We start from the raw sequence: 17,545 nt of genomic DNA, 5'->3' as shown, positions 1-17,545 counted from the left end.
GCTATGTGTGCCGGCGCTCCCGTGCCTCCGCGCGGCCGCTTCCCACCCGGCGGGGCGCGCTCGGCCCCGCTCTGAGAGCGCGGCGGGGCAGGGAGCGAGCGGAGCGGAGCCCGGACGTGCCGCCCGGCGCGGCGCGGAGCGAAGGGAGCGCGGCGCCATGCGGGGCCCGGGGCTGGGGTTGAGGCTGGGGCTGCTGCTGGGCGCGGCGTGGCTGGCGTGCGGGCAGAACGAGACGGAGCCCATCGTGCTGGAGGGGAAGTGCCTCGTGGTGTGCGACTCCAACCCCACCTCCGACCCCACCGGCACCGCGCTCGGCATCTCCGTGCGCTCCGGCAGCGCCAAGGTCGCCTTCTCCGCCATCCGCAGCACCAACCACGAGCCCTCCGAGATGAGCAACCGCACCATGATCATCTACTTCGACCAGGTGGGGCGGGTGCGAACGGGCTCCGGGCGAGGCTGGGCTCCGGGCGCGCCATCGCGGGGGAAGCGAAGTTGGCGGGGCCGGGCCGGGGAGGCGCCGCCCCGCGGGGCCCTGGGCGCGGGCGGGAGGGGGGGGGGCGCTGGGGCCGGGGGCGGCCGCGGGGGCGGCGGCCCCGGCGAGGTGCTGATGGTGCCCTTCCCTTCCAGGTACTAGTGAATATCGGCAGCAACTTCGACTCGGAGCGGAGCACTTTTATCTCGCCCAGAAAAGGGATTTACAGTTTTAATTTTCACGTGGTGAAAGTGTACAACAGGCAAACCATCCAGGTCAGCCTCAAGCGCCGTCGCCTCGCTCCGCGGGTACTGCGGGAGGGAGCGGACCGGGTCCGCGGCCCGGCGGGGCCAGGGGCGGCGGGGCAGGGACGTGCCCCTGAGCCGCTGCCGGGAGCGCAAACCTCCTGGCGTTTCCCTGCCCGAGGGGACGGTGCTCAACGGGCTCCGCTGCCCCGCCAGGCCTCCCCGCCCGGCCCCTGCCTGCAGGAGCTGTCCCGGGACGGCAGGTCATAACCCGGCGGCGGCTGCCGCCCCGTTCCAGCCTGGCCGGGCCCCCGGGCTGCCTCCAGCCGCAGAGCACCGGGGGGAGCATCCCGGCACAGAGCCCAGGGGAACCGCGGCTCCCGATGGGGTCCTCGCCTCTCGGGTAGCAGAAGGTTTCATAGGGATTTGGGGCGCAGGGAGGCGTCCGTGGCGTGGTAACGATAAGAAATACAGCGTTGTATGTGTGTGTAGGCAGCGGTCCTATACACACCTTTTGTGTGGGGTTTGAAGCAGAAGCACCTCAAAGTGGGGTTAATAAATTACCGGCCTGAAGGCAGGTAGCATAACCTAGAGAGGAAATCTGTGTAGCAATGCACGTTGCAAAGGTGAATGTGCAGCTGCACAGCACCGTTCTGCTGTGAGCAGCTTCACCTGTCTGGATTGGGCAGGCAGTGTAGTATTAATGGGGTATGCAGCTCAGGGATCATTAATGGGAGCAGAGCGCATTGACTGTGTTGTGACATGTTGTCTTTGCTGCCTAACAAAGGAAAACTACCTCTTGAATACACTTCAAACGCCCTGACACCAGCGGCTGTGGCTCTGCTCCTCGCTGTCTCTGAGGTTTCACATAAAGGCATCTTTCAATAAGTACCAGCAGCCCTCTTTCATGGCCTGAAAACACAGGCACTCTATTGAAATTCTTCAAAATAGGATCAATGTCCTGTTTTATATGCACCGGGTGTTTTGATGTAGTTGTTGGTCTAGAACAGCAGTGAAAGGCTTCTTCCTTTAGAGTACATACCTTTGCTGGGTGCAGATTGATATTTCATTTTTATAGGGCTGGAGTTTCAGCTGTCAAAAGAGGCTCTTTTTTTATTATTAACTAAGCATTTTGTCTGCTAGTAGAGCCCCGACGGTGTCGTTGTCTGACTTTAATTGACAGAGGGCTTTGTTTTATCTTGCTCTTTAGGTGAGTTTGATGCTAAATGGGTGGCCAGTGATTTCTGCCTTTGCAGGGGACCAAGATGTGACCCGAGAAGCTGCTAGCAATGGAGTCCTGATTCAGATGGAGAAAGGAGACAGAGCTTATCTAAAACTGGAGAGAGGAAACTTGATGGGAGGCTGGAAGTATTCAACATTCTCTGGATTTCTAGTGTTCCCACTTTAAATCACTTCTCATCCAAGAAAAGGGAGAGACAAGTCAGAATCTCAAATGAATTCCCAAGTCATGGCTGGGTTTAAAGAGTGGCGGACAGCAGACTTTTTACATTCAAATATTAAAGAAGCTAAATCCTGCTTAGATTTGTGTACATCTGCTTTGAAGAATTACTACTTATTTTTGTTGTATTGCAGCCAACAGGCGGGAGACACTAAAATTGATCAAACCCCCATTTATATTCTTCTCTCTTCCCACAAAATTAGTTCCCATCTCCGTGTCACTGGTGTAATCTGCCATCGTTCCCCCATGGTTTCTGCCTCACACAAGTAGACTTTAGGTATTTTCATTGTCCTTTCAGCATATTTTGTGGTTTTGTTTTTAAAACATGTTAGTCTTGACTCTTTATTTGAGTTTAACTTAAAAAAAAAAAAAAAGCAAAGTATTTTTTAATACATGGATGCCATGATGGAAGGGAAAATGCAATTCTTGCTGTGTACTCGCTGGCAAAAGGAAGAATTTCTACCCGAAGAACTGTTCACAGCCAAGGCTGACTAGAGTATTTAAATATTTCTATGTAACACTGAGTGATTGTGAAATTTAAGGCTGCTAAATGTTTTGATGCTTGTTTTGCTCTTGTACAATGTGGCCCAACTAAACGCCAGGAAGTATATTGAACTTTTACTCTGTAATATATGTGTGAATATCGAAAATTAATTTTTGCTTTAATTCAATAAAGTTTAAATGGGACTTTTATTTTTCTGAAGCAGAAAGGAGGTTTCTCGGCGCAGGTAGGCGGGGGGGAGGGGGCCCGGCGCGGTCCCGGAGCTGCAATCGGAGCCGACGAGGACGCCCCGCAGGGGTGGCCAAGGCCGCGGAGCCCCGCCCGCCCGCGGCGCTCTGCGCGGGGCTCCGCGGGGCTCCGCGGCTCAGCGCGGGCGCGCAAGCCCCGCCAGCAGTACCGGCAGCCTAGGCGGCCTCCTCGCTAGGAAGTTTCCCGCCAACTCATATCCACTTATTTATAGCATTTGTCTGTATTATATTCTAGAAACCAGATCGCATTTTATACGGCCGCCTGAAAACACCCGACGATGTATAACTTCGATGCTAGTATTATTTATTTGCTAGTATTATTTTGTTTACAGTCTTTTAAAGATGTAAATGCTATAATTTTGCAGTACTCGAAGAGATTACTACTTTTATTAAAAGGTGCGTACGAGGATTTCGATTGTATCAAAACTTTAACGTGAAATAAACCGGTGAAACGACCCCGTGGGCTGTGTGCGTGGCGCGGCGGCGACGGGCGCGGGGCTGCTCCGCGTCCCGGCTGCGGCTCCGGCGGGGCCGCGGGAATCGCCGGGTCCCGGCAAGGAATGTCATTAGCTCTAGTGGGGGGGGTTAATAAGAGCACAATAAGCAACGTTCTTCGCTTTATTCACAGGTTCTGCTCTAGAAACAGACACGCGGGGCGGCGAGGACGCTTTACTGGCCCCGGCCTTCGCTCGGCCCTGCCGGGCTGCGCCGCGCTCCGCGCCGCTCCGCGGAAGGGCGGACAGCAGGGAGTGGGGCCGGCCCGAGCTCTGCCGGAGCCGGGAATGGCCGCGGCCCTTCAGCTCCAAGCGAAACACATCAGCCGTGTGTCACCACCTGCTCCTCTGCCACCCGCGGGTACGGGGACAAAACGCCGCTCCTTCCTCCCCCCCGCGGTTCCCGACTGGCACGTGTCGCGATTCGCGCCCCGCAGCCCCCCCAGCAACTCGCCAGGAGTTCATCGGGACCCTCGGCACCTGCTGCCGCTGGGCAGGAGCCTTACGAGGAAACGATTGAGATTGATGAAGAAGGGTTAATAACGGAAGGCAGTCGGGTTGTTGTCACTCGGAGTTATAACCTGCCCAAGACAACCCACACAACGGATTCTCCGGGCTGCACGCTCCTCCCTTCATATGAGACACTTTATTACTTTCGCCTGAAGCCTTGAACAGCTCCCGTCCCGCGTCCCCCGCCCGTCACCCCGCAAGGCCGGCCCAGGCTCCCCGGCCCCGCTCCCGCTCCAGCGCTCAGACCAGCCAGCGAAGCCGCCCCGGCCTCCTGCGGGGCGGCGGGGGGGCAAGGTTAGCCAAAAAAGAGGAGGAAGCAGAAATCACCGGGTGGCAAGAGAACGGCCTGTGCCCTCACCCGCCTAGAGACCGATCGGCTGAGGGGGCCGGGCTGCCCCGCCAAGCGCCGCAGGTGCGGGGGCTGGTGATGCTGATGCTTGTCTTCCCCCCCCTCCTCCTTAACGAGAACCAAACAACTCGCCACCTTCAGCTGAAAGTTCCCCCCCTGATGGTGCGGGTCTCGTTAATATGGTGCAGCTGGAAATTTCATTACCCCCAATCGCAGCCAATAACCGCTCTGCGTCTATTACAAAAGGCCGCCTCGAAAAACCTGCCCCGCCAGGCTCACGAGGCGCCTTAGCCCGGGTTAGGCTCCCGTGGGCACCGCGCCCAGGCCACTTCGGGACCCCGGGGAGGAGAGAGCATCGTGACATCCCCGCTCTGGAGGTAAAGTCGCTGCCACACCGAAGCTCCCGTGGCGCGTGGCCGCAGCGCTGGGCCTGGGAGCCTTTACCGGGGCCGGTTACTGCTCCCGCACCCGCTCCCGGAGGGGCGGGCGGGCCCTGCTGCCTCCCTGTCCCGGCTCCGCCGGTCGCTTCCCCTCCGTGGCGTCTGCAAGCGAAGGGGAGGATGTGCGGGCAGCCGCGGGGCTGTGCGTGGGGGCTGTGCTGCCAGGGGATTTTATTCAGCGGACGCGTTGTGTTTAAAAAAAACAAAAAACCGTCCCAAACACTTTCTATCCCCGTCTCCCACCGCGGTCGGGGGGCGGCCCTGAGCGGGAAAGGCGGCGAGGAAGCCCTCGGGAAGGGCAGCAGGGGCAGCGGGGCCGTGAAGGCGGGGCCGGCAGGGGTGAGCGGGGCTGGGCCGTGCCCGGTGGGGCGAGGGAGCGCCCCGGGGCCGGCGTTGCCCCGGCCGGGCGGGCAGGGCCGCGGAACAGCTCGGAGCGGCAGCGCCCGCGCTCGGGCCCGTCCCCACGTGCGGTCGCGGGGCGACGCCTGTTCCTGAGCGTGAGGCGCCGGGCCTGGCGACCCGCAGCGCCCCGGGCGTCTGTCGGGCGGAGAACACGGTCCCCGCAGGCGGCCAAGCCGACGGGAACCCGCCCCGGGGGCAGCGGCGGCCTGTGCCTTGCGGGGAGTGCGCCAGGGCCGGCTGTGCCCGGCCGCCCTTGGGCCTCGGCGGCTGCGCCCGCGGGCGCCATCCCGAGCGGCGGAGCCGGCCGCGGCCTCCGCCCGGGCAATGAGGGCCGCGCCCGGGCAGTGAGGGCCGCGCCCGGGCAGTAAGGGCCGCGCCCGGGCACCGCCAGCGGAGCTGCTGGAGACAGGGCTGCGTGAGGCCCAGGCGGGGCAGCCGGGCCGCTGCTGGGAATGACGAGCGCTGGGCCGGGGGCAGCCGGGTCTGGCGGCCTGTCCGGCCTGCTCCTCGGGGTCTGGGCCTGCCCGCTCCTGCCGGGGTCTCCTCGCTTCTCGCCACCGAGGGGTCGCTCGGGGGGTCCGCGTCCCTTCAGGGCTCCGGCTGCCTCTTGCCGAGCCCCGCGGCTGCTGGTGCTGCTGAGCCTGCTCCCGGGCACGGGCCCGCGCTTCCCCAGACGGGACCGGCTACCGCTCTTTACCCAGCTTTAATGTGTTTTTCAGCTGATGTAAGTAATGTCTGATTGAATTTATTGCTGATGAGCGTTGAGCATCAGTTTACACAACAAGAAATTATGTTTCATTCAGTTCATTAGTGTGACTAGTGTTTGGTTTATGAGCGTATCACTAATGGTAATGACCGGAGTTGATTGATTTCTAATGTGAATATAATTATACAATGTAGGGGAATTAAGGGAAAAAATATCCACATTTTTAATTGTTAGGTTTTTAGGGAGTTCGTGTAGGGGTGAGGGGGTGGAAAGGGAGAAACAGACCTACTCGCTTCTGCACAAATGGTGTGAATGTAAAGATAAACAACTCCAGTAGGAGATGGCGAGTTTGGTCCAAGATAAGAAAAAGTCAAATGCAGTTAACTCTGGAAATGGGTAATGCACACTCCCCATTGCAAAACGTAATTTTTTCTCTTCCACCCCCCAGCTACAGCTCGAAGCTAAATAAGTTCGCTTGGAAAGAGGCCGTTCCCGAGGAGCCAGCAGAGGCAGGGCTTCGTGCATGGCCGGGCAGCCGGCTCCCTCCAGCCCCGCCGGCGGCTGCGCGGCGGCAGGCTCGGCTCGGAGGCAGGCTGGGCTCGGCTCGGAGGCAGAGCCGCTGCCGAGCGGAGGGGGAGAGCTGCGCCTTCCTCCGGGATCAGCGGGAGCCGCTCGCCGAGCTGCAGGATCTCGGACGGCAGCGGCCGTGCCGCCCCTGGCAGGGAGCGCCTCGCCGGGAGGGGTAGATGGAGACCCGCAAGTGCTGGAGAGCCTTGGCTGGACCGGGGAGAAGGACCGCAACAGGTAAGCAGGGTGGAGCCAGGCACCAGGGGGCATTTTAGAGGCGGGGAGGGTGGAGACGGTACTGTGAGGGCAAGGGGAGAGCCGTGAAGTTGAAAGCAGCTTGTGTACCTCATCTGGGTTCAGTGTCCCTGAGAGTCATCTCTGCGATTGTCCTTTCAACTTTAAATGGAAAGGTGATCTGGGAGGGTCAGTGTGTTTTGTTGAAGGCACAGGCAGTGGCCTGTGCATGGGGAGAGGGGAAAGGCTCAGGTTCTGTGAGAACCCCCGTATGCTGGAGTCTTGAGGGTGGGAGCTTGCAGAACTAGTTTTATTGCTTCCCCTCAGGCAGGGTCAGTGGGGAAAGCATGGCACACTCTGCCAGCTGAGAGTTGCCAAAAGGCCTTTCTTGCTTGCTCAGAAAGAAAAGGGGCCTTGTGTTTTTCTGGAGAGTGGAGCAAATTGTGTGCTTTCCTGTGGAAAAGAGGGCTTGGGCAAGGCTAGCAGTAGTTGGTCCCTGTGTCTAGGGGCAGAAATTGTGAATACTTGTTATTTGTGTTAGCAGTCTTTGTGTACAGTGTGTTAGAAGAAGTATCAGTGCATCAGCTTTAGTCATATTTCCAACTGGAAGCATTGAAAATTTCTTGCCAGAGACATCCAGCAGTAGTGCTGTTTTTATTTTTGTCTCTACAATGCATTCAAGGACTAGGCGACTGCAGGAGGGCTCCTGCTTTGTTTGCCATTAATAGTTATCTAGTCTATGGTGGAAATTCCCATTTCATTGTTGCAGTTCATGCTAATAAATTTTAATGTGCTTTTGATGTTTTGGGCTTCAGGGTCATTGAGGTCAGGGCCATCCTCCTTGAGCTGCTTCTGTACTGACTGACAATTTTGTCAGTAGTAAACCCTTTTTAAAAGATAAATGTGGTAGTGAAAATGGACAGAATGTGAAACCTTTTCTGCTAATAAAAATCCCATGCCACTAATTGCATGGTAGTTGCTTTTGGTGTTGCTGTCACCAAAGCATGTCTATATTTCTTATCTTGTTATCAAATAAAAATATGAAGTCTTAAAAATTTATGAGTATGTCATACTGCTCAAACAGGTTTTTTCCTTCCAAATTACATGTAAAACACTGCAGGATGTTGGTTAGACTGGCTGATCTGATAAAGAGAATCTCCAGTGAAAGAATGGAGAAGCATTTTGTTCTTTCTTGTGCATGTGGTGCTATTCCTGATTTCATAATTGGTGAGAGTCTGGTCTATAGGACTTAAATACATTTCGTGGCTCAGTCCTTCCTCCTACTTTGGTTTTCCCCAAATTTTTGGACTTATGTGGAGTTCTTGACTGAATCCATAAATCCTTTCTGAACACTTTTGTAGTTTTGTTACCTTGCTATATGTTAGTGAACTGTCAACAGAGCTAAATTTCACTGTTATTCTGTGGATATGTGGGGAAAGAGCAGCTTCTGGTGTCACTCTCCTTAATTTGGTTTTACTGTTCCCTCATCTAATTTCTGATTAATCTCACTATTTTAATCTTCAGAGAGCCTTTGTGAAGTCTCAATTGTTCTTGCAGCCCAGAGGACTGCAATCTCTAGTTTTGGAACCCCTCTTTTGAAATGGCAGGATCAGTTCTATCCAGAGCATTGCAATGAGGCTCAGCAGTTGTACATGTAACAGAAATAGTAATTTAGGTAGCTGTGTGGTTTGTCATGTGGCCAACTTCTTGCAGTGATGTATCGAGCAGAGATCTTCACTGAGTTTCCTGCAATATTTGCAGGTCCCTGTTGTGCCTTGATTAAGCTAATTGAGAGCCCTGCTAGTAATTCACCACCATTAATATACATAAATTTACCAGCTTTGCATTTAGCTTATTGCATACATAAAAAAATTACACATTTCTGACAAAACTCAGAATTAAATTGTTTTCCCAGACTGAGATAAGACATCAGTGAGTCGTGACACAAAGGCTTAATGTAACTTTTTGACCTGTGAAAGTAATTTATTTTCCTGGTATATATGAAGACTTCATTGACTGCAAAGGGCTTTGAACAGATACAGTGAGGAAAATCAGCTGCCCTGTATAATGGGAAGATGAGGATCTTTCATTATTAAGGTAGAGGGACCAGGGCTCAATTTTCAATGTATGGCTTTAAATTCCGGTGGGTCATTAAATGAGATTTTTCTGCTGACATAAATTTGCATAGCTGTGTTGCAGTGCACATTCTTGCAACTTAATTTGCCTGTGGGATGTGATGGCAGAAGCCAGGAAACAATTCTGTTAAAGAAATGTGTCCGAGCCCTGTTACCTCAGTATGTTGCAAACAGCAGCTGCACGTGTGTGAGGCAAGGATTATTTGGGTAACTAGAACTTTGCAAGAAACGCATCCATGCTGCTTCTCCTGTTTTATTTTCTTGTGTCCTGTGGCCTTGCCTAACACAATTTAGTTCTTCTGGCCTTGTTTTCAAGATCATGTAAAATTTCTGAATAACTGTGGAGGCATTTAACAGTTTCCATGACAAATACATTGTAGAAGGACATGGTTGTCCAAAACTTAAGGTGCCTAGGGTATTGTTCTTAAATAACTGTCTTGTCACAGGGTCAAAGCTGTCCAGTGGTACCTTGTGATGGTCGCTTTAGGTTCCATCAGTCTAGGGCTTTGGGTGCATAACCTGTTCTAGTTCTATGACTGAAGTACTGAGTCCTGCCTGAACAACAGGCCCTGAACCCAAGTTGACCTCTAGATGAGTCTCACAACCCAGCAATATATCTAATGTGCATAGTATTGATTGCATATGCAATATGTTCTTTATTTTAGTATGAGTGTATATAGATGCCAATCTATAAAGCTTTGTTGAAGTGCTTGCTGTTTAACAGGAACTAGCAGACCTTTCTTTAGTTAGAAGCATGTTGCAAGGCTGTGAAACTGGACATCTAGCCTTCTTGAGAATGTGTTCAAAGCCAAAATAGATAGAAATACTCTGTTAGGTTCCTCCTTGAGCCCTGGCCAGGCATTGGGTGGAATCTAACAGGAGGGTGACACCAGATGTTTCTGTACTTGAAGTTTTGAGAGTTGTTTATTGAACTACATAAAAGCTGGACCCTGTTGCAGTGACTTTGGAGAGCTCATCTATGAGGGGATGCACTGTGTAGGATTTCCCAGTTGCTGGGAAGGGCTCTCCAGACCCTTGCTGCAACCGGGGCTCCCTGTCGACTGTGTATGATTAGGGCAGTTGGTGATGTCTGTTTCTTGATCACCGTAGTTAACTTTATACGGTAATGATTAGGTGCATTACCCTGCTTATTCTCTTTGCTGCTTAGAACTAGAGTATAATAAACTTATCTTCTTGACTAAATGGATTGTCTTATCTTTGTATTACCTTGAAATTGACAGTAAAATAAGCCTACTGGTTTTGTTGGTATCTGTGTCCTTTCTGTTAGCTCTATCAATTGGCAAAACAATGACAGTCTTTTATTGCCTAAAGTATTTTTATTAAAGATGCAGAAAAAAGAAGAAAAATCATTAAAAATGTAGAAACATAACAAGTAAGGAATTTGTTTGAATAACGTATTACAATTCTCTCTTGAAGTGGTAGATGATTTTTATAAGGAAATGTCTGTCTAGAGCAGTCCTTTAGGTGGTACTTAAGACTTGAATACTTGTCCTGTGGGATTGAATTGGTCTGAAACTGGTTTAAGACCAAAGTGAATGGACATGCAAAAAAGTGGAGAGCACAATATCAAGAACAGAAATAGTTGTTTTCTGACACATTTGTCTTTTGGTGGCTGAGAAGGTGATAGTGTAAGGTAGTATTGACTCCTCTGAAACCAGGTTAACTGATACTTGGGTTCTCCAGGCCAACTAGTCTATACCCACAGGTTTGGTCATGACTGCTTTTTGCTAATAAGAGTGGTAATGCAGCCAAATCCCTTGGGTTACACTTCAGCAGCTGGAAAGGTAAATGAGTCCTGTATAACCATGGATTAACTGCAGGATAATAATTTTAGTTTAATGTTTAAGCGTGTTTTTAATGTTCCCCTTATTGCAAAGTGTTTTGAGCAAAGCTGGAAGATGTTGCAAATACAACATTGGGGTATTGTTTCTAAATTGATATAATTAGGAGCTGATGCAATCAGTGCTATTAATGTCAGCATGTTCTGAAGAAGGGAGGGCCCTTCACTGAGGTTTGCTTCGCGTGTATTCTCTTAATTTGAAGTTGTGTGAATATATTTTATATTTTCTACATATATCTGTTGCATCCTGCCTTAATGGTGACAGCATATCATACCAGACTGTGTTTCCATCTTACTGTATCTATCCTAGTGTCTAGTAAGTACTTCCAAAGGCTGTTGTACACAGTGCAGCTGAGTGAGTTCCTGTCTGTTGCAGAAGCTTTTCACTGGGCCCTTTAACTCTGCAGTTCATGGAAACTTCCCTCCTGTTACTGTGGCATGGTTGCAGCTAACCCTCTATCTGTTCTGAGGGTCAGAGGAAGAATGCAAGACAGTTCTTTCTGCATCTGTCCAGCAGGGAAGCATTTGTGCAAGCTTGAGGCAAAGGAACTCTTAAGAAATGGGAAGCACTAAGCGCTTCAGAGACCTTGGAGCAAGCAAGATGAAGTCAGGCAATGCATGGCCACTTGAAGGAGAGTTTTAAATCCTTTACCACAGCACTTGACATCTTTGCCAGGAGCTTTGGTGGTGTGCTGTAGAAGTGCAGTCCTGTATGTGTTGGGACATTTTTTGTACATTTGTTCTGATGCAGTTGCTCATCTGCTGAGTTTCCTCTACAAGTTGTGAAGCTTTTCAGTTTTAACTGGTTTAGTAATCTTGATTCTCAAAGTCCAGTATTTCAGACTTGTCAATCAAGAGGAAATCTTTGCCATGTTAACTGGATTTCTGGCTGCCTTTGAATATCTACTTTCTGTCATCTATGAGATTAATTTAAAATAATTCTTTCCTTTCATAGTCTTTTCCAGTTTTCTCTCCTGCTTTTATAGGTTCTTCATGCTGTGCTTTTCCTTTGCTAACTTAATTTTTTTTTCTTGTTTAGAAGAACCCTGTTGATATGCAGTATTAGGATCTCTGCTGGAAACCAGTAATATGTTAATTCCAGCTGAAGTATTGGCTACCCACATCTCACATTGGTTCCTCAGGAAATCATGGAGGTAGGTACTGATGTATATAGTTATTCTGTTGAGAAGCCTACAGTTTTGCAAAACATGGAATGTGCTTGATGTGAAAAACATTTATCTAGTTGAAAGCAAGAAAGTGCTTCATGTTCTTGAAATTAATACACTCGAGTATAAACTTAGCAGCCATGTATGCCTTCAGGCTAGTTAGTAGATGAGGATTGGTTCATGTGTAAACAGGCAGATAAAAGTGGCCTTTCAAAAATCTGAACATGGCTTTAGAAGGAATCACAGACAACAGTCAGCTACTTTTAAGGTGGATCTTGACGAGATGGCAAATGTTGTGTGTTTGTGAAGAGAAGACATAGAAGGTGTAGAGGCTTGTTCTGTGTTTACATTTTAGCCCAAGTTAATAGGTTTGATTCTTCAACTAGTAAGTTACTTGTTCAAACAGTACTTGGTTGACTCTGGTTGGCATACTGCTGTGTTGTTAAGTGCAGTAACAAACATGATGAAAAAAGGCTGCTCTGGATTGTAAACATAGGCAATAGTTGAGGTTTGGTTTCTGTGTCTCTTTTACCAAGGAGGTAAATGAAACTTGTTTGTTTGGCTGGCATTGTTTACTTTATCATCTGTACAGGAAAGCAGAGGGACACTTCCCTCTCCCAACTATGCATGGCATGAGAGTCCAGAATAATTACCCTGTTGGTAGTGCCTTAAATTAGCATCTATCCAGATTCATGACTGAGCATGAAGTTTCTCATGGTTCAGAGTTTAATGTAACAAGAAAATACAAGACTACTTGCTAAATGATAGTGAAAACACAGTAGGAGGTAGTTTGTTCAGGGAATAGAAGCTATTGTCCTACCCTTGTCCAGAAAGCAACATACATCAAAAAGAAGAGGGCTTCCTTACATTCTAGCTAAATCAATGTGATTTCTTCCAGAATACTGCTGCTTCCATTCCTAGAGATAAAAAAACCATAGCTCACTGTCAGTAGATAATTCTTCCTCTTGGGCTTTCTGTCCTTGACCAGTAGAAGTTTTTATTTTTCTTAGACACAGAAGACTTTCTTTATCCCCAGAGGATTAAATTGGCTTGCTGGCAAATCTGGCTTACTGAGGAAACAAAGGAGGAATAGCAAGATAGGGTAGAAATAGGAAAGAAAATAATTTCAGGGTGTCTTTATAGTCTGCTATTGTTAGGATGTCAATTACTATCATATATCACCTATACTGCAAACTTGTCATGCCTTGGGATATTTCTTCTTTTTTTCTCCAACTAGTAGAAAATATATCAATTATCCATAGGAAATACTTTTTAGTGCTGAGCTAATCTTTAAAGTACAGCCATGATGCATAAAGGGATTTACTCTTTAACATCCAATTCAGAAGGATGAATATTAAAATACATATTTTTTTTTTAATCAGGTTGTGCACACCTGGGGGAATAACTGCAGCAAATAGTGCCCTTTTCAACTTTTTTAGTTGGCACTGCTCTAAGTGTTGCTCTCTCACATGACAGAATAGCTAATACTGGTAGATTAAGCAGTGTATTTTGTAACTGTGGGCTTTTCTTTTAACACTGTAACACTCCTATTGATGAGTGGAGGGTACAATCAGTCTCTCTAAACATGAGTTTTCAAAAATAGTGTATAGGAGTAGAAAGAAAGTAATGAATTGAGAAAGAATTGGTTCTGTAATTGAGGTAAAAGTCTGTAGGGAGTCAGCCAGGTTGCACACGGGTGGGCAGGCAGGCTGTGGTCTGTCATCCCAGGCAGTGGTTACTTATTGATGGCTGTATTGGGTATTGTGGTTACTGAGCGACAGCTACAGCAGGCTCAGCTCTTAGCAATGGTTTTGTTGCCCCACAGAGGTCAGACTTTTAGAGTACCGGAAAAGAAGGAGCTTATTGAATACAACAACTTTGAAACTTTAGGTGCAGATCTTCCCTTTTCTCAGTGATTTGGGGACAGGAACTGGCTTATGTTGCTTGGACTTACTGACTTAGGTGTGTTCCTCTGACCCTTGGACAGACTGTGCAGGTGCATCACTACACCCTGCTAGTGCTTGTGTGACCTTCTGAGAGCAATGCTGGTCCTGGAGGCTTTCCTTTCAAGCTTCAGCATTGACTGTGGCCAGGGTATGTTTTTCAGAAGGGCTCTCAGCTCTCACCTTTCACTGGTAACAGACAACAGGGTGGATAATGAATAGGGCTAAAAGGTGAGAGGTGTCTTCTAGTTCAGCTCTTCCTTGGTCAAGTTCTCTCTCCTTGATCTACCTAGTTCTTCTGTAGAGTCAGTCCTCTATTTCTTTTCAATTAGAGTTCCATCTTTTCTGTCCCTTCACATTTATGGAATTTAATTCTCTCTCAATTCTCTTTCATTTGTATTTCCTCTTTGCTTTCATGACTTGGTCTTTTCTTCTTTTCCTTCACGATATATTTTTTTCTTCAGGCTGGAACAATGTTCTCGTTTTCTGAAAGGAAACATCAGTCCAGCAGAACGATTAAGGGAGAGTTTTAAATACATTCATAGGGAGTCTCAATTCCTTGTGAAAACTGGAAGATGACAGTGAGTTTCAATTATAGCAAGCTTTATTTCTGTGCAGTATAATGTAATTCAGAATGTTATCAATATCTGTAAAAGCAGAAAGAAAAGGCAGCAGTAGGAGTTACAAAAACATAATAAAATCAAAAGCCTTATAAAAGGTATAAAATTAAACTTCAAAATACTGTAGAAGAGGAGGAAGGGCCAGGGACAGAACCACAAATTGCAGGCTATTCTGGAAAAAATAAGCTTTGGAAAGGTCTAAAAGTGAAACCAAGAGATGGAGGATGCCCCAAAACTAGCAAGAGAAGCCCATTGAAGCCAGTTCTAGCTGACTAGGTTAGGAACTGAAGAGAAGGAGAATGTTAAGCAATTTTGATTTGTGGGAAGAGAAGATAATCACAAACTTTATTCTGGCTAAAGAGAGTAAGAGAAACTGTATTGTTGAGACAGTGTTTAAAAAAAAAGCAGCCTCAGCTTTCTCTTTAAACTTTGTCTTGAAATAACAAAAAACCCCACAAAAGCTCAGAAAATACAAATCTCAAAATGAACAGTCAAAAGGACGGTTTCCTTTAAACTTACTGTGTTAGTAGAGGTTACATCACACAGTCTTTTCCCCTGTAATGAATGTGATGAAAACCATAAGGGTTCCCTTCCATACCACCTTGAAAAGCGAATAATGCAGTGGAGACCTAGGCCAATGAAGTGTTGCATGCTCTACTTGGGCACTGAATTTATACCAGCTGCAGCAGCTACTAACAGGTAAACATCTGGATAATCTCTGTTCATTTTCCCCAAAGTGGAACTGTTTTGGCCACTAGTGAAGACCTAAAACTTGTGGCATGGGCTTAGTATATTGAGTGCTTGTGACCTTTTCCTTGGAATAAAAGCAGAGCTGAGTGAAATCTTGATTCAGGAACATCAGTAAGATAATGACAAATTGCAGCAAGAGAGACAGTGTGTTTAGTTGCTTTGTCATAGTGGTGGTTACCATTCTTTTGCCCCAATACTGTTTTCAGGTTATTGGAGTCTGCTTAGGTTTGAATAAGTTGCTTTGTGAGTTTGTTTCGTTGAGGCAAATGATGATTTGCATGGGTTCTCATCTATAGGAGTCTCTGTGTGATTGCATAATGCAGCTGTTACCTTGAAATGATGTGGATAGGGCATGTGCAGCATTATGGATTGTTACACTGGAAATAAGGAATGCTTTGTCCAGTTACATGACTAAAGAAGTGATGAAATGGGTGAATCTTTCCTTGCCACTTGTAAGAGAAGGCTTGCTGTTTCACTCTTCCCAGTTAACTGTTGATTTCAGGACTGACTCAGTTCAGGAAGTGACAAGAAATGTCAGACAAAACAATGGATTTTTAATTAGTGTCTTGTATTGTTCCCGAGTCAGAGTTGTTACTTCTACTTTGGCCTAACAATGCCTGCTTTTTGCTAGTAAAATATTAAGCACCTAAGAGGTAATGCATGTTAATAACATTAGGGTATTCAAGACTTTTTCCTTGTTAAATAAGCAAATTGTTAGTTAAGCTTTCAGAAATGTGGGTATTTAATTTTGGTTGTCTTTTCCCAGTGCTGTTTTAGGAGTCTGATTTGTGTGTTTGAGTTACTTCTATATGTTCTGCAGAAGCAGGGAAATTGGAGACGATATCTACGTCAGGTTAGAGAAGTAAAGAGCAGAATTCTGCTAGCCATAATAAAGTGCATATTGTATACAAATGAAACCAGCTCAGCTTTATTACATGGCTTAGATGCTTGGTAACAAATAGAAGGCAGGCACACTCCTTCACAAACAGCAAAATTTAATATAGTCTCTTCCTGGAGTTGTACCAGTGGGACTGAAAGTTAAACTCAGCATTCCAAAGGCAATAAAAACATCTAAGTTTAAACTCAAAACATCTTACTGGGGCAAGAGTACCCAGAGGCTGTGTACTGTTCAAACTTTGTTTAGGTTGTAACTGCTTATGTAAAGTTAGTTTATACTAGCTAGTTAGATCTTAGGTTTTCAAGCAGTACCTCCATTACTAGGAGAGACAAAGCTATGCTTTCATAGAGCCAACAGGAAGCAACGGACAGCAGGTTTCAACAGTGAGCTTAATGCCACAAACACTCTCTTTTGGGCTTGACAAGTACATCAGCCTGACTTAGCAGAACCAAATGTTTCAAGCTTTCTCAGAGAACATACTGATGTGAAAAGTGCTGGCTCTCTGACTTCTGTGAGAGCAACTGCAAATTTCCAGGCATTTAAGATAGAATTTCTGAGTGACTTTGGGGAATCGCTAAGGTTACCAGCATCTGTTTGTTTATTCTGCTCATTCTTTGAAATAGGGGTGCTATGGGGAGCATGCCCCATTTCTGTAAGGTAGCTGAGATGGTGAAAAAGATGAGGAATTACAGTGGATCAGACTAAATGATGTAAAAAATACCTTTTGTTATTCAGGAAAGGTCAAAAAAAATGTTTTGGTATGTTGGAAGACTAATATGCATGATACAGTCTCCAAAACTGACAGTCTTTAAAACTATGGATAAGCACACAAAGAAAATAATGGAAGATAAATCCTTGCCTTTTATAAATGTAGAGATATTTTTGCAAATCACCTCATATAAATCCCCTGATAAATGTTCAAACTTTTTTGTTTCTCCTGTATCTCAATTGCCAGTCACCCTTTTCCACCAGCTCCTGTTTTATGTACCATTTGCCAATTTTACCTGCCTTCCCAGATTTACTTAGATTTCCTTTCATCTTTTGATACCTGCTTCTCCACGACTACTGCATAACAGTGTTTTAATACAGTTACAAGGTCTAGTCCTTAGTTGTTTGTGCACTGAAATTCCCACTAGTCATATTTCTTTGGGTGGGAAGACATGCAGGATTTCCTCTGTCTGTTGTGGTCCAGTCTTCAGACTAACTGTCAGCTGGCCCAACTTTCTCGAAAGCTGAAATTGCTGCGTAGGTTCTTTAACTTGACACATACTATGTTTGAAGTTTTCTTACTAGCTTTGCTGTAGTGTTTTTGTAAGATGGTTTCTCTTCACCAGGACAGCTTTTGAGCCATCTGCAAATGTGGTCTGTTCTTAAGATGCATGTGATGCATGCATGCCTGTGTTAACATTGCTTACCACCATACCACTTACTGCTCAGTGGAACTGTTAGTTTTAACTGTCGACATGGTAAAAAGCCTTTTGAACAAAATGTTGATGGGTTGGATTCCTTTAAGATAGGACAAGTGTATAGGTATTTCTAGGCTT

The 17,545-nt window shown here is 47.3% G+C and overlaps 2 protein-coding genes across 2 annotated transcripts in view; both read left to right on the top strand.

Annotated features, from left to right (window-relative positions):
• Positions 1-17,545, top strand: part of ZNF423 (zinc finger protein 423) — a 920,137-nt gene that overhangs the window by 386,175 nt on the left and 516,417 nt on the right. The gene's annotated exons all lie outside the window — the stretch shown is intronic.
• CBLN1 (cerebellin 1 precursor) lies at positions 143-2,869 on the top strand. Its single transcript, XM_051629065.1, has 3 exons — positions 143-424; positions 628-747; positions 1,928-2,869. Exons 1-3 carry the CDS (start codon positions 158-160, stop codon positions 2,123-2,125), a joined length of 585 nt encoding a protein of 194 aa, XP_051485025.1. The 5' UTR covers positions 143-157; the 3' UTR covers positions 2,126-2,869.

This window comes from Apus apus, chromosome 11 (assembly GCF_020740795.1).
Source record: "Apus apus isolate bApuApu2 chromosome 11, bApuApu2.pri.cur, whole genome shotgun sequence".
Lineage (NCBI taxonomy): Eukaryota > Metazoa > Chordata > Aves > Apodiformes > Apodidae > Apus > Apus apus.
Note: the sequence above shows the minus strand (reverse complement) of the source record. Positions and strands in the feature narration are given on the sequence as shown.